Raw genomic sequence first — 25,423 nt, 5'->3', positions numbered from 1 at the left:
CCTTGCCACGAAGACAAAGTTTTAAAATGGCTGTTGTGTGTTTTTCACGAAAAGAATGCGTCTGATGTGAGCCGCTGAAACCATGTGATTTCACACCGTAACGACTCGTTCTACCCGCTCACAGGACTTTGGTCCACTCATTTCTTCGTTATGAGTCGGCCTGGTTTGTTATCACTAGTAGCATGTCTGAGTCTCTTCCTTGTTTATGCCGGTGGCGAACGCAGTCATTCGTCAATGACGCCCGAAGAAAAACACACCATGAGGTTAGTATTAAGAGCGTTTGACGAGGCTTTTTGGTGTCTAATGAACATTAAGTTACGTTTCTTATTTCGTTTTGTAGGGAGAAAGTCTTGGAGATGTTTCATCATGCCTATAATTCTTACATGGTTAGTATAATATATTGCGAACACAAGCGTTCTTTGTGTTCAGCTCAATAGCAGAGTTGCGTAAACGTTGGAGCTTTATTGAGAAATTGTCAGTATTCTACTGTTCAAAATTTTATTGCTATTAAAGACCAGGTTGTGATGTAATTTATTAATGAAAGGAGAACTGATGGTAGAGAATTCGTCCCGAGGCAGTTCTGTATATTAAGTGCTTTATTTATTCTTCAAATGTAGGTACTCTTGGCAGTCGGTTGAATGTGTATGAAACATATGTTAGTATGAGTGGCGTGTGGCATTTTGCCATACAATTCAGTTTAGCTCAGTCTTCCTTTGTCACTGAAACACTGAAGCTATGGTAGGTTAGAGTTAAAACAGCAATGTGAGCGTGTATGTAGGAAGGTTAAAAAGAGAAATTGACACAAATTTTCTGAATTTTTTTTTTTTGCCTAGATTGGGTATTGTCTATAAATGTTGACATTCATTTGCGCAACTGTCAAGTGCATGTATAGGCAAGGGAATATCTAGCTTTGTAGATGAAATACAGATTACCTTTGTGACATAGTTTTGACAGAATGTAACTTGAAGAGAGTACTTCACCCAGACTTGAAAATTTCAGTAGTTTCATGTCACTGGTGTGAATAATGCACATCCACTCAGAACCCATCTGTGGGGCTACTACCACTTACAATATCTTTCCCAATGTGAATAGGTGTTTAGATGATACTTGTACGACTTTCAAATTTGTATGAGGTCATCCCAGTCTCTCTTGTGGGCTGCACAATGCCAGCCCATAATCTTTTATTAGTACGAGTCATACTGTTGCAAGTTCACCCCACAAGCTGTACTGGGTCAGGAGTCTCTTGTCCATCAGCCATTTCTAGCCGTGTCCAATTTAGATATTGAAATGACTTTTAGATATGACTTGTTCTGTAGTGTGGAGCACTTGTACCATGCAAAAAAGAAACAAAAAAGAAAAAAGAAAAAAATCATACACAACCATAATATATCGTTATTTTCAACATAATTTGTCTGCCCCTATCATTGTTGCCAAGGCTTTAAAACGTGTCTGAAATCCTGCATAACCATCTCAATTCAACATTGTCTATGCTTACAGTGTATGATTGCTGTAGGGCTTTAAACATGTTATTAAAAATCCTGAAACATTTTAAAATGCCCTCCATTATGGTTGTAAGCAGGTTATGGAACAGTTTGTTATCATGTTAATGTTTGGTCTATCAATGGAGTTGATAACTAAAGTTAAATTGGCCATTGTAAAGAGATTTGAGTGCTAAAGTTTTGGGCGTTAGCCTTTTGTCAGTCAGCATGAAAATTCGCTCTGACGAAGGGCTAACACTCGAAATGTCAGCACTCGAATCTCTTTACGGTGACTCCACCGAAGCCACCGATGCAACGCTGCATCGGTGCAACTAACCCCCTCAACGTACATTTGTCTGAAATTTATTTGAATTGCCCTTTACCGGTACATTTCTTGTAAACAGATTCACAGATTCTTTTATTGTTTGTTCCATGGTTTTACTAACAGTGCAGGCACAAGAGTTTATACAAAATCTTTGAATCGCAAGAAGAAGCGTGCTGCCTTTCCTCCACGCAGGCTTCTCAGGGTCTCATAGAATTGTGCTGTGTACAACTCAAAAACTTGCTGTTCAAGATAGCTTCACACCGACCTAGCTTTTAACCAGAAGAATCTGGGTTTCCTATAAATAGCCAGTTTGAAATGAAAAACAGGGAAAATAGACCAAATCTTCTATATTGTTATAGGTGAGATAAATCAGCAATGGTAATGTACATACAACTGTTTCGACAAAGGTTGTCCAAAAAAAGCGTAAAAGCGTACGCGACAACGCTGAAAGGTAGCCTGGGAAATACCCAATAAATTTCAATATAAGCTGAGAATCCATATTGCCCGCCATTTTAAGTCTTCGCTGTACGGTCGAGGCATTATGGATTCTGAGCTTTTATTGAAATTTATTGGGTATTTCCCAGAATACCTTTCGGCATTGTCGCGTACGCTTTTACGCTTTCTTAGGACAATCTTTGTCAAAACAGCTGTATATTTCTGGCAAAAATAGGTGTTTCTTGCTACTGAAATGGGGGTTAGATGGGACATCATTTGTTGAAGTCTGCCAAATTAATTTTGGTGTAAAGAGGCTGTGAGTAGGAAAATAACAAGAATTTGGAATTTTAGATTTCTATTTCTCATTAGTTTTATGGTTGACATGTTCATGATCCCAACCTGTGAAAGTAACAGCAGGTTTAGCGAATTCCTGTAAAGGAGTTTTGTTGCTATGTGATTTAGAAGAATGTTTAAATAGAGATTATTTGATCAGTTGTATTGATAGTTTTTGTGGTAACTATTTTATGTCTTAAGAAATTTAATTTGAAAATATTTTCCATAAAATGAGATTACAATATTATCAGTGACTAATCCTGTTGTATGTTAGCTATGTACAGATTCTGTACAGTGGTGTGACATCTTTAAATTGATGATTGTTTTGTCGTGAATACATTAGACATTGAATTTTATTATATGGGATGTCCATTACCTAGTCTAAATTTAAATGCCATTTACTGCAACCTTTTATCTTGTTATGTGACTAATTTTGCTCTTGTTTGCTATTTGTTCAAGTAAAGATAAGATTCCGTTCATTTCTACAGTGCCAAGAAACATTAATTTCAGATTAGGTATTCATCCAGAAAGAAATGACTGGAGAATCTGCCCACTTGGTGGGCCACTGGTGTCTCTCTGGTCTAAAGAAATTAAACATCAATAGCATATCGGACAAAGCCCCACCTGCAATTAGAGATCTTATCATCTTACGCTCAACCAAGTATGAGTTTCAAAATGGTTATATCCTTTCTCTACCGAAAGTTAACACGACGTAAATAATTTTGGTCTCAAATCATGGAGATATTTTGCCGCAAAGATATGGAATGAGCTAACAAATGGTATTAGAATTCAACCTGGCACTAATGAAGTGAAGAACAAAATCCGATTGCTTAAGTTTTGATTGATAAAGGAATTTTTTTTCATCCGATTCTTAGTTCTTAGCTTTTACAGTTTTTATACCACGAACTGTTGTTTATTTTTAGTTTCTAATTTTTAGTATATACTTGGCCATGGATTAGCTGTAAACTAGCTTATTAAACTAAGCGTCATGTAAATCTCACATTAAATAAAGTGTTGTATTGTATTGTATGTTATCATCGTATTTCATTGACAACAAGAACTTGAATTCAGATTCATTGTGTATTTGCAGAGAATATTCTTACCTGACCACCCTCCTGCCTACAGAAGGGATTTGAAATTCCAGAGTGGTGGGGAGGAGGTTCTCAAATGCCAATAAATTTAAGAAATGTTAAGCTAAGTTGGAATTTCCAGAGGGGAAGGAGGTCTAAGAAACACTCCCCACCTTGGTGGGAGTAGGGATATTTTCCAGAACTAAAAATGCGAAAATTGTGTGATCCTCTCCCCTCCCAAAAAATACCAAAATGTTACTTGCTGTTTGGCAAAAAAAAAAGAGATGTCTCATCAGATTTCTGATCATTCATTTATTGATTAGCCACTACGGTAAGGGACTGTACATGTATATTATTAAAATGTGTTTTCACTCCTTGCAGGACAATGCCTATCCAGCTGATGAGCTTATGCCACTGAGCTGTAAAGGCCGTGTAAGAGGTGTAGATCCAAGCCGGGGGGATGTTGATGATGCCCTTGGAAAGTGAGTTCCTTATACAAACTCTTTATGTTTCAAGTTTCAAGTTTATTAAGTTTTCTTAAAGTTGCATACAATGAACACCGCCTGCAAATAGCAAGCTAATCTAGGCAGGCGGTGTTTAGGACATGCATACACAAATTACTTATTTAAGGCGTTAAAAAAGTCAACTTTGAATACATTATTTGCCAAAAGAGAGAAAAAGTAATGAAAAGTGGAGAAATAGTTTCAAGTTTCAAGTTTATTAAGTTTTCTTAAAGTTGCATACAATGAACACCGCCTACAAATAGCGAGCTAATCTAGGCAGGCGGTGTTTAGGACATGCATACACAAATTACTTAATATTTAAGGCGTTAAAAAAGTCAATTTTGAATACATTATTTGTCAAAAGAGAGAAAAAGTAATGAAAAGTGGAGAAATATATTATTATTGATGATTGAATTATAATTAAGATGACTTTTTTATTTCAGAAATAAGAGTGCTAATGTCAGCATAACTGTCCAGAGTTTCTAAAGTTACAAATAGTAATGCTTGAATTTTCTCTTTTTTTTTTTATGAAAAATGATAGAAAAATTTTGTAATTGACCAGTGTTAAATTTTTTGGTATCTGCTCACAAATAGAACTGATACAATTATTCAGCAATGTTTTGGTGCTCGCAGAGTTTGCGAGAGCATTGTCTCAACCCTTGGCAACATTGGGTATCCAAACTGTAATGTTGGTTGAATGCTTAAAATAAGTGTTTTTTTCTTGTGCAAGTGGTGAATGTGTTGGCCATGATAGGGTACAACTATTGTTTATACGCAAACATCGCCCACTGATTAAAGGTTCTTTAACAGGGACATTTTATTTTATTTGCAATGTTGTTTGCTGTTGTCATGCACTGTTTCAAGATAACACGTAGTACAAGTCCAAAGGAACTATGTACGAGTCCAAAGCAAATCCAAGGGAATTATGTTACCGTTGAGAAAGCAGGGTTGGGGATAGTGGGGGTTTACTGTAAGTAAAATATGATATCACTTGCTTAAGTCAAGACAGTAGGGGTGTTACAATGTAACTAACCCAAGTTTTCCAAGAAGAATCTGTTGACATTTTTTTGCCCTCTTAAATAATTCTGATTTGCCCTGCAAAGCATCCTTGAACTTCTCAGGTGTGGTAATGCTAACTAAAGTGACCTCCTTATTTTTTTTTTTTCATGTCTAATGAAATATGGATTAATTTTGACCTCCTTGTTCTTCTTTATGTCTAATGAAATTTGGAACTAAGCTTATTTGTTTGTTTCATTTTAAGGTTTTCCTTGACGCTTATTGACACGTTGGACACTTTAGCAGTAAGTTATCTTGTGCCTGATGATTCATTCTTTGCAGTTCTTGTTGTCTATTTTTTTATCCTGATCACATTTGTGACTTCTTGTTTTAAGGTTCTTGGAGAAATAGAAGAGTTTGAAGAGGCAGTCAGACTGGTCATCAAAGATGTTTCATTTGATAATGATGTCGTAGTATCAGTTTTTGAAACCAACATAAGGGTATTAGGGTAAGTGAGAACTCCTTATTCTACATGTATAAACTATGGTACATTTATGTGTTACAAGCACTTGTGTGATAATGGTAAAGTTCCACAAATATGTAATAGTTTGAGTAGAACATATATTTAACCGACTGAAAAAAGGTAAAAAATACGGTATATATTAATCTTTCTTGGTTGAAAAATTTTCAAACCAGTAATTTTTATTTTTCCTTTGTGCAGTATTCATTACTCATTACAGTAACTATAGTTGGAGACAAAGGGAAATAAAAGTCAAACTGGTTTGAAAATTTTTAAGCTAAAAAAAATTTTGAACCATGTGTGCAGCATACACATGTACAGTATATAACGGTGAATGTCAAGATTAAATATGTACTGTGTTTTACCTAATGCCACTGATTGCATGTACTCTTGATTTGGCTTCTCTAGTACATCTTTTGTACATGCATCACATACACTGTACATTTTCTGGGCTGGTGTAGTCTATTTTTTCAGGTTACGGAGGGCACCTACATGTACTAATATAGAAGTATTTTTGCATGGTTTATGAGTATTCGGGAAAAGCAGACCTTAGCAAAGGCTATTGGAATCCAAAAAGAAAATTGGGGGTAACCACACATTTTTTAGAGATAATTAAGCTGTAAAAAGCTGTAAAATATAAAGGAATGAATGGTGTTTTATTCCACATTGAGGCTTTATTATCTCTGAAAAATGCATGGTTACCCCAAATTTTCTTTTTGGATACCAAGAGCACTTGTTAAGTTCTGCTTTCTCTGCATAGTTTTAAGCCATGCAAAAATATCCCTGTATTAGTAGGCACCGCCCATAGGAAACCTGAGTATCTTGAGATATGCAGAACATATACCCAGTAACAACAGTAGGGTTATGATCCATTAAGTCAGAATAACAAGTAATGGCCTGTTTTGTGTGTGCTTTAACAGGGGCCTCCTTGGTGGACATTTTGCTGCGATTGCACTGAAGAACATTGGAAAAGGCATGCTGTGGTATAACAATGAATTGGTTGCCATGGCAAAGGAGATTGGTTATCGGCTTCTCCCAGCCTTCAACACCTCCACTGGCATACCATATCCTCGGGTAAGTGGAGTTTGCAGTGTACTTTTATTTAGTAAATGATCAAACATGCATACATGTAAGATCACTATCCTATTCGTGCCCTTAAAAGCAATCCAGCTGGAGCTACAAGTACAGCATAGCAGTCTTTGTCTGGGCCTGTTAGCCATTATGTGGTGAAAGGCCTTTGGACAGCTCACTTGGATTGAGTTATGAAGTATTGCTGTAACATTGTGGCTTCCAGGGAGTTTTGACTTCAGGAACTGTCACTTCCATGAAGATAATTTGTTTAAGTGATGCCCAACAGTTAGTTGAAACAAGTGTTTCTTTTTGGTTTTAAAAGATAGAGGTTAAGATTAAAATCCAAGTCCAACTCTCCACCTTCTTGTACACAGGCTTGGCAAGGGCAGGGGGGGGGGGGGGGGGGAGGGGGAAAGCTAGGAGGCAGTAGTAAGTCCCCATACCATGACAAAGACAAGTGGACATCTAATACTATTTTACTCTATGATTACAAATAGGTCAACTTGAAGTATGGCATTCACCACCCATCATCAAATACAGGCAGTGAGTCAGATACTTGCACAGCTTGTGCTGGTACGATGATCATGGAATTTGGTGCCTTGTCCAGGCTCACTGGAGATCCAATATTTGAGGTACACTTATTTATCTTTTTGTTTTTATTTTCATATTTTTAGGGATAGAAGTGATCTTTGTTGAAAATTACATTTTAGAAGAAGGTTGGCAAAATGATACTGCAGGGCATTTAATGTAGCTCTACTTAGTTACCAAGTGTAAAGGCATTTGAGAAACACTACAATCCATGAAAAATGAATTTGTTTATTGATGACAGTTACATGAATGGAACCTGGTCTAGATAGTGCTTTTGACAGCTTCAATTTTGGTCTGGGCTTTCCCTTACGAGATTGTAAAAATTAATGCATTGTCTGACACCCATTACATGTATAATGACAGGAATGTTGCATGATTTCATTTTCTGTTATAGCAAAAGGCCCAGAAAGCAATGGAGGCAATATGGATCTTCCGTAGCCGTAACAGTGATTTGGTTGGCACTGTTATTAACATTCACAATGGCGACTGGGTTCGCAGAGGTAAATGAAATGAAACTGGTACAGAAAATCTCTGACACACAGTCATATATACACTAGGTATAGCTGTGGTCTTTGTTGCTCATTTTGTTCATTTTGCCGCTTGTTTCTTACTTGTATTTATTAATAAATGTCCTGACAAGTTTTAATTTATAATTTTGAGGTGCTACAATATATTTTTCATGCAGTTCAGTAACTTGATCTTTTCCATTGTCAACAGACAGTAGTGTTGGTGCTGGTATTGATTCATATTATGAATACTGTTTGAAAGCTTACATTCTGCTTGGAGATGAAACCCTCTTGGAAAGATTTAACAGGGTATGCTGTAAATATTTCCTCTGCTTTGCAAATTTTTCATGTTATTATTGGTTGATTTTGGTTGACTTTGTGTTTGTTTTAAATATACATGTTTTATCTTGTAAGGGTAAGAATAACTCTTACAAAGTAAAAGGATAAAGTCTTCTTCTTTGTGGCAACGTAACAACAAGGTCATGCAAATGCCAATAAACGGCTTTTGCTGACTTTAAGGTCACCAAGGTAAACAAGCATGACATCACAAAATAGCAGGAACATAATGACTGAACTCTTTAAGCCTTAACAGTGATCAGCATCAAATTTCTCCTTGTGAAATCAATGCTTATGCAACCCCTGAGGTCATGAGAATTAAGGATATGATCACCCAAGGTGAACTTTCTTGATATCTTAAATAACTTCTCTCCAGTACTTTTATAAGAAAAGTATGGGACAAGATGGGAGAATTTGTTTATTAGTCACAGATTCTCATCCTTCTCTGAAGTTTTGTCTCCTGCTTCTTCAGTTTTTCTTGCTTCACAAAACACTTTATTATTAAATTTTAACTGATCAGGATATAGATGAATGATGCGAAAACCAGTCAGTGGTGGTTATTGCAACTAATTAAAGTGCTCTCTGAATTAAATATCATGCATTGATCGACAGTGTTCAGGTCATTTTAGTGACAGGATGGATTGTTACATGTAATCTAGAGGAGGATGCAGCTTAGTAAAATTAATGGGAAAAATAATGTGAAATGTTGAGCTAACACTTGTACTTATTGATATTTTTATATTCTGTAACAGCACTACAAGTCTATAATGCAGTACATGAACCAGGGACCACTGTTTCTGAGTGTACAAATGCATCAGCCAGACAGAACTGCTCATGCCTATATGGATGCACTACAAGCATTCTGGCCGGGACTTCAAGTAAGATCTTCATCTTTCTGTGATCACTTCTCTTGCATTTTTCATAGCAAGAGTTTGAGTTATGTAGCCATTAATAATAATTTTGTGTTAGCATCAAAGGTCAGAATTATTTTGTACTATTCTCATCTATGCACTATTTTTTTCAAGAAATCATAAACGTGAATCTCACGTTTGCCATTTGCTGTAAATGGGATTCTTAATCTCTCTAAATATATTGACAACGTTTATAGTTTGAGTCCTGTGATTCCCTGCTGCTGTTAGTATTGTTTTTTTAAACAAGCATCATCGCTCCACCTTATCTTTCTTCCATTGTTGACTCATGCTACAGAAGCTAATGGCCAGATTCTTTAAGCCCGTTTTTGTTATTTAACAAATCGACGACAGTTTTCTATGGTCTATACTCTTATAGACCATAGAATGACTTCAAAAATGTTTAAAACTCAAGTGGAACCATGAGCCGCAGGCAAGTGGTTTCACTGCCAAGTTTTGGACATTTTATTTGTTTTTTACAATAACATGGAAAAAGTACGAGCGGAATTGACTTTTTTTCGTTGAGAAAACGCGCGCGGTTACACTTGACGTCATTTTTATTGTCTGTACTCTTATAGACAATAGCTACAAGCCAATCAGCGTGCGGGAATTTGGACAGTTATTGTAAAATGTTTCTTAGCAATAGTCTGTTGTTCTCACAATCTAGCCCCAGAGTTGTAATGTAAGTGCCAGCCATGTGGATTGCCAGAGGCTTGAGTTTAACTTTACCTTACCAGTAATTTATTGCTTTGCATTGTACATCCTCCAGGTTCTTAAAGGTGATCTGAAGAAGGCAATTGAAACTCATCAGATGCTGTATGAGGTCTCCAAGAAACACACCTTCTTACCAGAGGTAGAGTTGATCGTCTGTACCTTTCTTATTCAAACATGGCTTAGCAGCAATCCGGTGTAGGTACCAGTTTCTTTTATGGACAAGGCACAACTTAACAGTGACTATGTCAGTGTAGCTAGCTGATAAGGGTAATGTAGAGCTCTTCTACCATTAAGAAGTGGCAGATGTATTTAAGGCATTTAGTTCTGCAGCTTTTAAGAGGAGATCAGGCTTACATGTATGTTTTTGGCTGTGAACTTCATCACAAAATGGAACTTACAAATATTTCAAGCCATATGGCATTCTTAGCATTGCCTTTCAGTAGCAGTTATTGCTGTGGCATTTGGACAATTTTGCTGTGTCTTTTGCAGGCCTTCACCATGGAATTTGAGGTTTACTGGGGACAGCACCCACTTAGACCTGAGCTTGTGGAAAGCACGTACTTCCTTTATGAGGTGTGAAACTAAATCTAGTTATCAGTGATCATCAAATAAGGATGGAAATAAAAGATGAAAGTGAATGCAATTCACACTCACAAAGGGAGATAAACCTGCATATTAAAGTACCTGAAGCTTAAAATTTGAGCCTAATGGGCTAAATCACTTCAATGACAAGGCATTTTTGCTATTTTCTGAAATTGTTGATGGTGAGATTAATGTATTTTACAATGAAATGAAAAACAGTCTATTTTAATGATAACCACTGTCTCGTTCAGTGATGCCTTGAAGATGGGAAAACTTACTTCCTTTTTGCTTCTATTGCTTACTTTGCAAAGCATGTTTTAGAGCTTATAGTCAAGACAACTCTTGTAAGCTGCCTTCTCCCCTAAACAACTGTAATTTGTCATGTACTTGTTAGTCATCATCATTTACTACAACCACTCTCCTGAGTGATGCGCTGCATACTAATTTCCAAGTTGCCTTACAAAAGAGCTGAATAGAATGACAGCAATATAGACTTGGTCTTTGCTACTTAGGGGTACTTTCATATTTACCATGTTCTAGGGTATGTTTTTTAAAATCAAAATTTATAAATAAGGTATGGGCTTTTGACTTGAATCTGTCATAAGCAGAGTTTATTGGAAATATTTTTTTCCTGTTTCGCCAACATTTCTTGCAGTCCAAGCTTGAAACTTGCATCCAATTGCAATGTTGTTATAAAAAATCTCAAGTGATTTAAACAGGGAAGATTTATAAGTGCAAAATGTTTGCTTGGTTGGCTTCACCCAGTTTCCCTGATCCCAGTGTTGGTTGCTTACCCAAGATACTATTCCTTCTTCACTATGGTTTTGGTGAAAACTGTAGTTCTGTAATGTTGAAATGACAAACCAGACATTCTGACTGTTTTCAGGCCACAGGAGACCCATATTACCTTCAGGTTGGTAAGCATATAGTGGAAAAGATCAACGAACATGCCAGGGTACCCTGTGGCTTTGCTGCTCTTCGAGATGTCAGGACACTGAGTCACGAAGACAGGTAGAGTGAATAACTCCATTTATTATTCCACTATTATGTCATTTCACCAAATAAGGTCAAGAGAATGCGCAAAATATGAGACCGTAATACACTGTAGTGTCCAGGTTTGAACGGTTTTCAACAGAGCGAATACAGACGGAAAGGCAGAAAAAAGGAGCAACAATGGCCGGACTGGACGAATAATAGTTTTTGAAACGATGCAAGCTCGAAAACAAGTTTTTAGCATGCCAATCACTTGTCATTTATCTTTTCATTTTATCCAATCAAATTAAAGACATTTAACTGGCTTTCTGTGTTGTTTACGTCATTCGTATGCGCCATATACCGATGGACAGATAATGCCGGGTGTACTTCAAAACTGTTACTAAAACAGAGAAGCCAAAATAACAAAATATTTTTGTAGTGCTCATTGCTCGTATTTTTCCTTGCCCCTTCGGGGCTCGGAAAAATATTACGCAACTCGCAAAATATCCACGCGTATTATATGTAAAACCATCGAATAAGATATTTTTAACATTGGTATGGAAAGTGGAACATTTTTTCTATTGAAAATAAGGACTCACTCAATAAAGTTTACATTGTGGTGTAGATACTTAAGGGAGGAGTGTTTATAGGGGCAAGCCAGTAAATCCTGCCAGAAACACAACACAACATTATTCAACACAGTATGACCTAATGTTGTGTAACATAACCTTCTTATAGTTTATACATGTACCATTTTCCCTTTGGTCATTTAAATGCTGGGGTAACTTTGTACAGTTTTTTTTAGATAGGTAGGAAGTTAGGTTTAATGGTGCTTGTGCATTTGTTGACGAATGTGTCTCTAAACCTGTTCGTTTTACATGTTAGTACTCTTAAAGGCCCTTTGGTTCTTAAGTTGACATGATCTGGGTGCTCATTAAATGGTAAAAGGTGACATAAGTTGTTGGATGGGTTGGTTAGGATGTGGTTTCAGAATGTTTTTACATAGTCCTTCCTATCCTTCTCTCCTCATAGGTATTAAGGCCTGAAAGTGAAAGAACAAAACTTTCTAGTCACTTTGTAGTCATCATTCACTCGTTTTTTTTTTTTTAGGATGGATTCATTTGTCCTAGCAGAGACTTTCAAATACTTGTATCTACTGTTTACTGAGAAGGAAGACCTGGTGTTTAACATGCACCAGTTTATATTCACAACTGAGGCTCACATCCTGCCACTTAGTCTTTCCACTATGGCTGTGAATGCATCAGCTTCACAGGTTAGATTGATGTTTCAGTGACATTGTACGTACTTACGTAAATCTCACTAATACTTTTTCAAGTGGTAAGCTTGTTTGTGATCAATTCTCTTGTGCCTTTAATTCTTGATGTCCTGAAGTTGTTTTAATGAATTAATTAAAGCTTGTACTGAGGCTCCACTGAACACATTCAAAGAGATGATAAAATGGGATTTCTTTTACCCCTCTGTGCCAAAAAGCACTTACTTGGAGCAATTTTGTTTTCAAGGCAAAGAAGTCATTCAATAATGATTCTCTTGTGTAAAACCCTTCAAGTGTCTGTTTCCTTTTCAAGAGGTTTTGAGACAACTAAAAGTGAAAGTTATAAAGTCTTATCACTCTTTCAGATTTTGTAGCAGAATATGTATATTGTGAGGTGTCAAAGTGTTGTTTCTGTATCATTGACTGGTCTGTGTTTTCTATACACAGGCATTGAAGTATAATGTGACCCTGAGCACAGACAATGAGCATGAGTACACCTGCCCCATAACACAGCACAGTCAAGGCTCTACTGCTAAGTTTGCTGAGGAGGTGCGACGTAACAGCCGGGCTGAAGCACAGGGCAGCTGTCCTAATAAAAAACAGGTCCCAAAGTTCGGCTCTTACAAGTGAGTGGAATATCTCCACCTCAACATTTTCCAGTTCTTCCTTGCTTCTTTGATGAGATTGGTCAGTCAATCTGATTGTGGCTTCTTCAGCATTTGAAAATTCCCTTCATTTTTTCCCTTTGGTGGTCTGGAAGCAATCGCTATACCAGGGTTTTGTTGAGAATTTGATTAGGAGGGACCAAATGTAGCAGAGGCCACATGGTAGATTTTTTTTTGCTCTCACTGTCACCTTTTTGTATACAGTGTAAAAATAGCCGAGGCAAAGCATATAACAGGCAAGTAATGGTCCCTGTGTCCCTGCTCTAACAAAAACCCTGCTATAGCAGGTTACTAAGGTATGAATTTGGCATTTTTTTTTACCAAGAAAAAAAAAGTACAAAACAGGAAAGAAAACACATCTTTTTAGATTAGCTTTTAAGTAGTTTTTAGTAGTTTTTAATATTTCTTTTGTTGTTATTCATATTTTTAAAGTTTCATAGTGTCCTAGGAATTTTTATTTTATCAATTTGTAAAGTGAAAAGGCGCTATAGTAAGTCTATAAATTATTATTATTATTATTGTTATTAATTATTAAACCTCTTGAGGTGAGTTGGTTTTTTCGGTTGTTTTTAGGCCTCCACGATTGAGACCTGAACAGTTTGTGCCTGGTAACAAGGAGCACGTGGCCATTCTGAAGTCCATGGGCATCACTGTGATTCAGACAGAGGCAGGCAGAATACAGCTCCTGCAGAGTGCAGCAGGGGTAAGATCAACAACACTTGCTGAAAGGCATATGCTCATCTCTGACACACATTGTGACTGTTACATGAAAGGCTTTCACAAATGGAGATTAACAAGTCTTATATCTCGAGCATCCAACGAGAACATTTTAGCAAAATATGTCTCCTGTTTTTCCAGATCGTTTTTGTCTTTTTGAAGACATATTAGTGTAAACTAATACGGGTTGATCTGTTCGGGTGCTTTAGCTGAAAATTTAAGTTACGGAAAGTTTTAGCGAACGGAATTTTATTTCCCGAATTTTTACTGGCTGTTGTTGGCTGTACGAAAATGCTAGCTGATTTTTTTCGCATTTTTAACGACACATTTTACCCCTTCGAAAACGAAAGGAATTAGTTTTCCATTGCTAAGAGAGTTTGAGCGGACATTTTGCCGAAGAAATTTTAGATTTTTTTTGTGTGACTAAAATCCGTATTTCTGAGGTGATTACTAACTAAAGACCTTCCTAACAGATAGAGCGGTTTCCAATTGAGTGTCGTAAAACCAAAACCAAAGTAATTACTCTGGCCAATCAAAACAGATGTAAACAACACAACGAGCCAATCAGAACTCGAAGCAAATACATGTAACTGGCGCCAAGCGCGGGAAAACGCGTGCGGCGAAAACACGAGTGGTTTTGGTTTGGATTCCCATTGGTTGAGAAAGTGGAGCGAGTTTTGTTAACCAATCACAGAGCGTAGTAATGCAAACCCCAAAGCAAACGCGAAATTACTTTCGACACTCAACTGAAAACCGTTCTAATACAGCTACACCAGCAACCAAACCTGACACTAAAACGCTACTGAAATGCCCCACTCCAGAATCTGTGAGAAGACTGGTACGAGTGAGGGATCATGAGATCGTTTGGGTACACTAATGGACATCACGCCGTCGAATAAGTGGCATTTTTCGTCATATTTCCCTCGGAGTAGCATAGCTCTTGTTAAATAGTTTCGACCTGAAGGAGTATTTGCTATACAACTGATTGCCAAGAAATGCAGATTCAAAGATCAAAGATTAAATAAAAATAAAAAATAAATAGGAATTTCAGTGGAATCCACGGAGTGGCTCTTCTCTCCACTGTTTCCAGGTCGAATTGGAATTTGGAAATGTTGGTTTCATCAAAGCGTCACGAAATTAAATATTATGGCATGAAAGAACAGGGAGACTTTAAAAACATCGGTCCTTTCTGCCAACGCATGCTGTGAATTCTTGTAAAACAAACTCTGAGCTGAACATGACCAAATGTTCACTGTATAATAGGCCATCAGTGATGTACCAAATGAAAGAGGAACCAGCTCTTATTTCACCATTTTCGTCGTAAGTTAATCTTTGTTAATGAACCTAATCGTAACAGCTTTCTTCTCAGTAATAATATTAATGATAACAAAGATAGTTCTCTAGCTAAACTGGCACTAGCAGTGACAGGCCCTGGTTGCGTAAGGAAACTGAGATTAGTGAAAGTTTTCTTCAACCCTTGCCAGTATTCCAAATGATTTTCTTACGCTGTGTTTTTGTGGCCTGTGGTCGACTGTTTTATAATTCCTTACCTTTGCTCGTTAACTGGTCTGTGCCGGCTGACTTTTCTATAATAGCTGGCAAGAAAATCCCCCCACAAAGGTCTGTTTACACATGCGATTTTTGATGCGACTTTTGCATTCATTCGATGCAGTTTTTCTTGCGCAAGGCTGCGACTTCAAATCGCACGTGTAAACCAGCTGCGATTTCAGCGCGATGTCGCTGTACGTTCTGACAAATTTGTATCACGTTCCAAACATGTTCGAAAACCCTGCGATATCACGGCGATCAATTGCGTTGCGTGAGCTTACACGCGCGTTTTAAAACCACAACTTGAGCGCGAGAAAAAATTGCACTAAAATCACGTTGCAGTAAATGGCCATATCGTAAGGACGGTTGCTGAAAATTGATCTTACTTTGCGCAGTAGGGCCTAGTGTCTTAATCTTGACTAATCCAGGGTAATATTTGGTGAAAAAACTGGGCAGTCACAAACAGACTGAATGCAAAAGTCCTTGGATAAAAGAACCGTTAGCGACATCCCACCCCGTCTACTGATGAAACTGAGTCAGCGGGCTTGAGATGCACTCAGTAATTGTTTTATCTGCCAAAGTGCAGCCAAGACCTCCATTTCCCACATGAAGTAACCCGTCATTAAAAATGTACTCTAATCCTTCATGATGTTGGGTGATTTTCGAGTGAGACTGCTAGAACACAGGGTTTGCCGGTATATTTATTTGTTGTGTTTGTTACCTGGCAGGCTGATACGAGAGAAGCTGGACTTGATGGCCTCGACTTCATGCAGGAGATGCTCGAGTTGGCAAAGCGACGGACTGGTGACTCAGGTGTGCGATCTTGTTTACGCTTAAAGTCCTTACATTGATCAGCATCAAATTTCTCCTTTTAATATCAATGCTTATTCAATCCGTGAGGTCATGAGAATTAAGGATATGATTGCCCATGGCAGGAGCCCATGACCCTGGTGAATTTTCTTGATATTTTAATAATTTCTCCCCAGTACTTTGATAAGCAAAGTATGGGGACAAGATAGGAGAACTTGGTTTTTTTTTTATATATATATGGGGTTAAAGGGTTAAACATTTACCGTGGCTGCTGAAACGTGGACCTCGTAGAACTAAAAAAAAAAACAAAAGGAGGAAAAACAAACAAACAAAAAGACTTGAACAAAACAAAGAGCCACTGTCCTATCCAGACCAAAGCTGTCTCATCTGGGGGGTGGGGAACCACAAGTAACGATGAACCCTAGTGAAGCGAATAGCAAAGCTCAAGATTTGTTTGGCTCAGTGGAAATCAGAGTTTTAACAGAAAGTCACTGGTCGCGTTATTAGAGCTTGTTATTTGAGCAAAAGAAGACGCTCTGCTCTGTCAATTGAATTGACTTGTTCTTCCTCCAAATTGTTGAATGCATGAACTGATGGCAGTGTCTTTCTGTTTTTCTTCAGGTGTTCAAGAAAGCCCTCGTGTGGTTCAACTTATGTCTGCACCTTACAATAGAAATGTGGTCCTTGATGCGTGCCCTGCACGGTTTGGCCTGGATCTGAGCGTAGGAGATGTGGGGGTGAGTGTTTTAAAATGTAGTACATCATCATACAAGGATAGATCATTTGAAGGGCTGAGAACAAAACCGGCCCAAATGACTTTTAAAATAGCTTTTCGTTATTTTAGCTCAGATTCACCGGAGTTTTTGCATGTGGCCTTGAATTCCTTCAGTAACGTAACGTTCATTCAAGTTTTATCCGCTGCATTGCGCTTCGTTTTGTGACAAAAACGGATTTCTTGCTCTCAAGTATAGATTTTTATTGCAAACGAAGTGCAAATGCAGAGGATAAATCACTGGAGCAACGTTTCCTAAAGGAATTCAAAGCCACATGCAAAAATTTCGTGAATATTGGCTAAAACAACAAAAAGCGATCTGGAAAGTCATTTGGGCCGGTTATGCTCCCTTATACTCCGAGCAAGAAATAATTATGGAAACTTTAATATTCGTTTCTAAGGACCAAAAGAGTGGAATTCTCTTGGAAAACTCATAAAATCCTCTTCTTCAAGGTAGTTAAAAGAAAATGTAAGAATGGATTTTTTGGGCAAATACTAATTCTATAAAAGAAATATCTACCTTCTTGCATTTCTGTTATTCTCTTTTATTGCGCATCTATGATCCATTTACTGCCTACGTTTGACAGTTAGTTTTAGTTCGTTTTGTTACGTGGATACCTTGTATATGTCTTGCGTGTTGTGTTGTGTGCGTGCAATGTGTGTTTCCGACCTTGTGATCCTTTGTTCAAAGTGAGCAGCTATTCACTTAAGCAACGATCTAGTGTTCTTTTCTGACAAGATGATGTGTTCTTTGCAAGATGGTCAATGTTCAGAGATGCGAAAGATTTCTTTATTTTAATAAACAACAAAGTTGTGGTGAAGTGTTGTTCTCTCTCAGAAACGATGTTCTTTTTCAGATCAGTGCCGAGGTTGTCATAAGTGAGCCTTTCAAGGGCTGCACTTCCCTGAGTAATGCCGAGGAATTGATGCACAGAATAGCCGTGATAGAAAGGGGAGAGTGCATGTTCATTGATAAGGTACTGATGCATCATCCGGGGAGCGACAACCCCCCTCCTTCCCCACCCCGTTTAATGCCACCCTGTTCCAGACTCCGATAGTAGGGTGGAAGAAAGGCCTATGTCGGAAAGCGAATGCAAAATTAAGCCCGCTAGTCCAGTAGTGATCAGCGTCTGATTTCTCCTTACCGTAACACTACTTGATCAAACATAAAGGTTAGGAGATTAAAGGAAATGATCAACAAGGGATAAATATACCGACTTTTAAACAAATTCCAAGGAGAATACAGCTATTTCAATTAACGTTGTCGGATCAAAGCTTTAAGCTTAAAGACATCTTCAAACAGGCTGCCACCTTATCCATTTGATATCCTAACATTTCTTTCATCCAAATCGCTCGCCATCGTATATCTTCACTGGACGGACGAGGCATAGCTGATTTTGATGAACTTATTCATTAAAAAATCCACAGAATCTCGAGGTCTGGTCTTTAGCTTTATACTTTGATCCGACAACGTTAATAGAAATAGCTGTATTCATGTTGATATCAGGGCTCAAAGGGTTGAACGTGCGGGAATCAGTTTCTCAGTCCCCTACTTCCCGCGCGTTTAATGTTTTTAAGCTTTCTGACATGAGCCCTTCGCTTACTTTTCTGAGAGCCTGGAACAGGCTACCTACTCTAATCCCTCTGCCACAGGCTACCCTACTCTAATCCCTCTACACTCTTACGCTGTTCATGCTTGTGTGGATGACTGACAACTTGTCGAATGGCCTGGCCAAGCTCGTTCTGTGTCCTGTTAACGTATCACTGTAAAACCATACTGGTTCATTTACCTAAGCAACCGTTGTATTTGTCGTGTTGACAGGTTCGCCATGCTCAATCAGCAGGTGCAGTTGGTGTCATTATAATAGGTAAGAAGAGAGAACTTCAGTTTCTTTTGAGTTTTCATGGAACGCTATTAATTTTTCAGTGTGATGAAGTTTCATGCAGCTTGATGCAGTGCTTGCCAACGGTTGCATTTTTGCCTGCTAGTCTGATTGGCTGAGTGCACAGTTTGCGTCAACCGTCACCTTGTATCGGATCTGGGCTTGTATAGCTTCCCATTTTTCCCACTCTTTGTTTGCTCTGTTAAGCCAGTTATTTTTTCCCGCGCTTAGCGCCGTTTACACGTAACTTATGCCTCGAATCTGATTGGTTCACTGCATTGTTGCGTTCTCTGTGATTGGTCGGACCTGAACATTCTCCCGCACTTGAAACCGTTTACAGTTTTATGCCTTGAGTTTTTTGTTGTTTTGTTATGCTGTGTGCGTTTTTAAAATTCTTTTGGCGGAATGTGATAATAGAGAGTTTAGAATTACTTTCACGGCGAACGGCTGAATGACCACGTGACCATGTTTACCTAACATTTGCCGCTCGCTGTTTTCAATTTATCAGTAAAATTGAGTAGTTTTGCATTAACATTGATGGCCAGAAAAATCTTGCACTATTCTCATCTATGTACTAATCTTTGACAAGAAAACATAAACGTGAATCTCACGTTTCTCATTCACCGTAAACGCGGTTCTAAATCTCTGTAGTGTTTAGTGAAGTCGACTTGAGAACAGTTGAACGCAAATAGTAGAATGGACTTTTCGCTCCCCTCGTAGCCCATCCTGGCCCAACTGTTCCGATTGTGAAAGAAACAGCAAACTTATGTTGAGGAGGGAAAGGATAAGGACTACTGTGATTCCGCATTTTTTTCGCCACGCACCGTTCGTTGAACTCTCCTCACACGTACACACTGTTGCAGGCTAAACCGAAGCACCCTTTACCCGCATTGAGAAAGCCTGGTTATAGTGTGAATTAACCGGTGTAATTTTCTGTGTTTGCAGATAACCACGAGGGGAGCACGAGTGCCGCCCAGCCAATATTTGCCATGTCAAATGAAGAAGGTAACAGCGATGATGTCAAGATACCCGCTGTTCTTTTGTTCAGTGAAGAAGGCCGTATTTTGAAAAACGCCATGGCTGCTTTGGCGGACTCCAGTCAACACCTTACAGTGCGTTTGGCTGCCAAGGCTACGGGTGCGTCAGGTGTGTGATAGTGTATTATTAGTAACAACCCCGAAAAGTGCCGTAGTTAGAAACAGAAAAAAAGTGATTATCACTTTTCATTTCCCACGCGCCATTTCCATTTCCGTGGCTTTACCTCCTTGATTCACGCAACTTGTTTTGTACACCATTTTCGTTTGTGCTTACACAAATTAAGAAGTGCGAACTATTCGTTAGAGTTTAGAAGTGTGTCCATCCATCCTTGTGTATACGAGAATATTTTTGAAATTCAAAGGCGTGGTGGCATTGCTTGGACAATGTAAACACGTTCTGAGTAGTTTGTAATTATGTTTGAGGTCTATTTAGGTTTTACTAAGCCGAAGATGGAACGAGCATGGTTTTCATTATACGTTCAGATGTACACATTGTTGTCATTCTTCTGGCAGAGCTTTAAACGATGTTGCTTTGTTGATCGCAGCTAAGAAAGAATCTGAAGTTGCAGGACAACAGCAAGAATCATCAAGCGAAGATGAATCACAGTCAGGCCAAGACTCGAGCATCTCGCAAGACAGTCAGCAGGAACCAACGAATAAAGAAGAGTCGCCGGTAATGTCTGGGTCAATTCCAAAAGCGATCATCCCCCCCCCGGGCAAACCCCCGGGCATTTGACTTTTTTAAAAATGCCTGATCAAATTCCCCTCTATGTGGGCCGATTTCTAGGTCAAATGCCCCACTGGTTGGGGCTGAAAAGTCATCGCGTTGGTTTTTTTTTTTTTTTTTTTTTTTTTTGTATTCGCTAGCTCTGTTGATATAAAAATCAACGAAATTCATACATTAATAAATTTAAAACAATTTATTATTAAAGATAATGCATAACATCACATATGAAACTCAACTAACAGAGAGTTCAATGATATATGTACCGATACTCGCTTTTCTTTTATATTTAATGTTCATGAAGTTTGCTAATACGTGTGATAACAAGAACAATGATAAAAAACAATATGTTATGAAACCTAGACATGCCAACAAGTCGAGCTTCGAACGCCGAGCAAAGGGAGAACGAAGCTTGAGGGAACTTGGACATACCACTGAAAATGAGAAGCGAAGAGCAATATGTAACCCCGCCATGCCAAAAACAATCTCAGATATATTTGTTGGAACGCTTCTCTATGGTAGTATTAAATGGCTTACTACATTAAAAACTGTTTGACGCAAAATATTCGAGTAAATTCTGGCTGTGAATAAAGCATTCCGACAATTTATGCGACCGCTGACCAGCATTTTTTCGACGGGTCAAATGCCCGATGGGTCGGGTTTCTATTCGCGTCAAATGCCCCACTATGTGGAGCCGAACAGGGGTCAAATGCCCGGGGGTTGCCCGGGGGGGGGATGATCGCGCTTGGAATTGACTGATACATAAGCCAAGACTCCGTCAATGCGGAGAAACGTCCGCAATGCGATGACAGTACAAACGTTCAATCCGACGATGGATACACGTACACCTTCTGTAGTGACGGCTTACAGAGCGAGCAACAACAAACACAGTCACTCAGTGACGGTAAAGAAAGCACATCCTCGACCACATCATCCGCAAAATTAGGCAGCGAGAGAGAGGTTTCAAAAATGGAGGAACCTCATACTGACTCATTGCGAGATGAAACAAACAGTGAAGCCGTTAGAACTGAAAATATTAAATCATCGAGTCAGTCAATAAGCGATCCTGCTTTAGTAAATGAGGACAATAGCCAAAGCATAGATCACCGGAGTGATGAGGCAATGGAGCAAAAAAGCAATGAGGAATCTAAAGACAGGACATGAATTTTACAAATTTATTTAAACTTCAGTTTAAACAATTATAATTTGACTGCAGCTACCAGACTCATCAACCTTCCGTCTTAAACTTATTAATGATTCATGAAGAGAAAACAAAGAAAATCACTACCATGAAGGAAATTTGGGAAAATTTGTGACTTTATTTATGCAATTTGGGGAACTTTTGCTTTGAATGTCTTCAAGAATTATTTATGACTTGAGAAGCTATATCAAACACTAGAGATTGGTTGAAAAAAAGTCGGCTGCGCCTCATTTTTTCAACCTGCTATTCGTTGTTTGGAAAACGGATGAAACGCTCTTCCTCTTGTTTGATATAATACACCTTATCTTTATTATTACATGGTAAAGAGTCTAAGTAATGTGCTCTTTTAATTCTAAAAGTTGTAGATCATTACTCTTATCGTAAGAATTTCGCGGGTCTTCGAATTTCCTTGTCATTCCAAATGAACTTCGTCATTCCCTCATTTCGCTCCAACGTTCATTTAGTTTCACTCTTCCTTATTTCTCGGCTCTCCGATCATGCCAATTCTACAGGAAGAAACAAATTCTGTCATAAAAAAGGACAAATTAGATAAATTCTGGTAGCTGTAGTCAAAGGGCTCATAATACAGACAGGATATGCTAGACGTTTATACATTCTCCGTCTCTGTCAAGAAAGAAACAAGAGTAGAGGCGACAGTCTGGCAAGAAGGTATCAGACAGGATAATATCAAAAGTAGGAAATTACTACCCTAGCTTTCATTTGCATGATCATATTTGCAATCGTCTCAATTCAAGGTTTCATACACAATATTACTGGTAATAATCAAAGATTAGGGAGATCCCGGGCTCTCTCTCCTTTGCCAAGTTGGTGAAGATGTCATCCGCCCCTGCAAAATGTGCGGGGGATTCCAGATACGCGTCCCAAGATCCATTCATTCGTTGATTGTCCGTACAATCTCGACTCCAATCTGTATTACGAGTGCGTTCTTTCTACGTCGAACGCAAGTTAATCGGCTTCTTAGTGAAGTCTCCCACGAATACTGTCGCCTCTGAGAAAGGAAGTTCTTTCTTTGACTGAAAATAGACTGAAGACACGTGAAAAGAGAGAGTTCACGGTCTGTGACGTTTTCATTATTGGGATGGGTGGGGAGGGTGGGTAAGGCGCTAAGTAATGAATATTAGTAGAGGAGAGGACAAAGTTATTCCTTGTGCGTGTTCTTTCATCCAGTTTCACAGCGAAATATGCCAGAAAGGGTCAGAGTCCGTAAATATTTAGATAGGTATAATTTGGAATTTAATCTTTAAATTAATTCCTTGGCCTTTTATTATAGAGTCGCTTTTGAATGGCTGTCGAAACAACCAACGCCGTGTTTGCTTTTTTACGCTCGCTGCAGTGTTTGGTGAAATCACTGGTCCATAAGGTTTTAACTAATCAAATTGAAGCCGTTTTTTAGCAGGCAATCAGATCCAAAGCCAAAAAGAATCCTGATTTGCCTTGCACCAGATATTTCCCGCGCTTTACACTGGTTGTTTGTTTCAACGTCGAGCCATGATTGGCTGCGGCCGTCATGGTTGCTTGATTACCAGGTACGCGATGCATAGTTGCGTGCATAGTTAAGTTGTGAGACGGTCATTATAAAACCACTTATGTCCTTTTAGATGCCAGCCTTCGTTATCGCTGCAACATTTTTTGGGTTTTAAAACAAAGAAAACTATTTTAAGAAGATTTAACAGCGTGGAAAGTGACAACGAGATATAACATACAAAATATGGTTTATTTTTACGCCAAAGATGATGGTTTTTATACATGTCATATCGAAACCAGTTTGTCATACATCTCTATTAGTGGTCGTGAAAAGGCTTGCAATATTTATTTTGACTAACGCCATTCTGTCGTGTCTTAAGATCCTTGCCTTTCTTAAATATAGTTTTGAAAAATACGTGACAACAGCTTCTCGCAAGAATGCGGCTGAGACGCGTTCTTTATGCCAGACATGTTCTTTGAAGTTTCTGGCCAGACGCATTCAATAGTACCTTTCAAGTATAAACTTTAAATTTGTAAATACAAGTAAAAGCAGTGGAAGGGGAATTTTTTTTCATCGTACTTTGCTTCTGGAGATGTCATATCTCGGATATCTTCGCGGATATCCTAATGGTTTCTTTTCTGTCTCTGAGAAATAAAATTGAAACTTACGACTGTGAATCGTTACAATAGCAAACAAGCAAAAGGTCTTGTTTGGTGTGAATTTCAGTGAATTTGTGGCATTGTTGGGTAAAAGAGTTGGGCCTTCAACTTACTTTCTCCATATATCAGTGACAAAGATGTTTGTCGTATCGTGAAGAGATGAAAAATCGTGCTTTGGTTCCGCTTAGAATGGTCAATTTCCACCGAAAGAACTTTCCTGATATCTTTTAGGGCGTTAATTATTTTACGATTTGTGGGTACTACTTGTCAGGAAGAAATGGTCCTCTTGAGGGTGAAAACGAATTCTAGTAAAACGCGTTTTAGGTATCTTACAGTCATCTTTATATGGCAGCTCCTATTAGTGACTACACTCTCTTACTCTTTTTGAACATAACACCCCCCCCCCCCCCCCGAAAAAGCTTTGTTAAGGCCCCCACCCCGGGGAAAGCGGAATAATATGTGAGTAAACGTTGAGAATTCCTGACACATAGCAGACTTTACCAGATGTTCTTTTCAAAAGAGTGAGAAGATCTGGGGTGCTTGCCATTTACATGGAAAACCCGGAAATTCCAGTTGGAAAATCAAATGGTACGCATCATTCCATTTGGAGTACTTCTAAAATTATAGGCTTATTGCTCCTTTTGGGATTTACAGCTAATGTTCATACATTTTGCATGTTATCCATCTTCTGTTAAGACAAGCTAAATCATTTCGTATTTATGCCCAAAATTTCCATCCGGGTGGTTTGCGTAAAATGGTAAGCACCCCTGGGTACGGGATTGAAAGCAAACAGCATCTCAAGAAAGAACTGCCAGAGAACTTGTATTAATTTCATCAATAGACTTAAACCCTAGAGCCATGACACTAATCAACCAGTCAATCCATCCTTCCGTCCGTCCGTCCGTCCATCCATCCATCCATCCATCCATCCATCCATCCATCCATCCATCCATCCATCCATCCATCCATCCATCCATCATTAATCAGTCAGTCAGTCAGTCAGTCAGTCCGTCCGTCCGTCCGTCAATCAGTCAGTCAGTCAGTCAGATTTGTTTAACAAAGGTGACATTTGACCATCTTACGATTGCTAAACCTGTGGCTCTAAGATCCGGAATCGAACTGGAATTATAGAAATGTTGGTGTTTGAGGAAGAAGGAAAACTGGAGCCGCAGGATTCGGAGCGCACAAAACCCAAGCCACAATGATGAGAGGCGAGTGCTCTCACCAACATCCCTTGCTCTAAGTTCGGCTGCTGGGGCGTTAAATTCCCATCCCTCTTTATCATTGGGAAGTTGAAAACCACAAGAA

The 25,423-nt window shown here is 38.6% G+C and overlaps 1 protein-coding gene across 2 annotated transcripts; it reads left to right on the top strand.

Moving 5' to 3' along the window:
- On the top strand, positions 1-24,124 carry LOC146464415 (ER degradation-enhancing alpha-mannosidase-like protein 3). Of its 2 annotated transcripts, none has more exons than XM_085129891.1 (23): positions 1-263; positions 341-386; positions 4,023-4,123; positions 5,406-5,445; positions 5,536-5,648; positions 6,581-6,734; positions 7,229-7,363; positions 7,714-7,819; positions 8,037-8,134; positions 8,914-9,039; positions 9,839-9,922; positions 10,273-10,356; positions 11,252-11,376; positions 12,451-12,613; positions 13,061-13,239; positions 13,852-13,981; positions 16,272-16,356; positions 16,975-17,090; positions 17,983-18,102; positions 18,948-18,993; positions 19,954-20,145; positions 20,591-20,723; positions 21,537-24,124. In XM_085129891.1, exons 1-23 carry the CDS (start codon positions 151-153, stop codon positions 21,931-21,933), a joined length of 2,886 nt encoding a protein of 961 aa, XP_084986017.1. In that variant the 5' UTR covers positions 1-150; the 3' UTR covers positions 21,934-24,124. The 2 variants fall into 2 exon arrangements, with proteins under 2 accessions (XP_084986017.1, XP_084986016.1); XM_085129890.1 differs by having other exon boundaries at positions 19,954-20,154.
- The last annotated feature ends 1,299 nt before the right edge of the window (positions 24,125-25,423 follow it).

Source organism: Pavona decussata, unplaced genomic scaffold (assembly GCF_977016875.1).
Source record: "Pavona decussata unplaced genomic scaffold, jaPavDecu1.1 SCAFFOLD_164, whole genome shotgun sequence".
Classification (NCBI taxonomy): domain Eukaryota; kingdom Metazoa; phylum Cnidaria; class Anthozoa; order Scleractinia; family Agariciidae; genus Pavona; species Pavona decussata.
The sequence above is the reverse complement of the archived record's forward strand: the minus strand, read 5'-3'. Positions and strand labels throughout refer to the sequence as shown.

Excerpts from the sequence above, each read along its gene's own strand:
- LOC146464415 (XM_085129890.1), top strand. The coding sequence starts at position 151 with ATGAGTCGGCCTGGTTTGTTATCACTAGTAGCATGTCTGAGTCTCTTC. Across the intron at positions 6,735-7,228 it reads CTGGCATACCATATCCTCGG|GTCAACTTGAAGTATGGCAT; the intron begins GTAAGTGGAGTT and ends GATTACAAATAG. Across the intron at positions 9,040-9,838 it reads CATTCTGGCCGGGACTTCAA|GTTCTTAAAGGTGATCTGAA; the intron begins GTAAGATCTTCA and ends TACATCCTCCAG.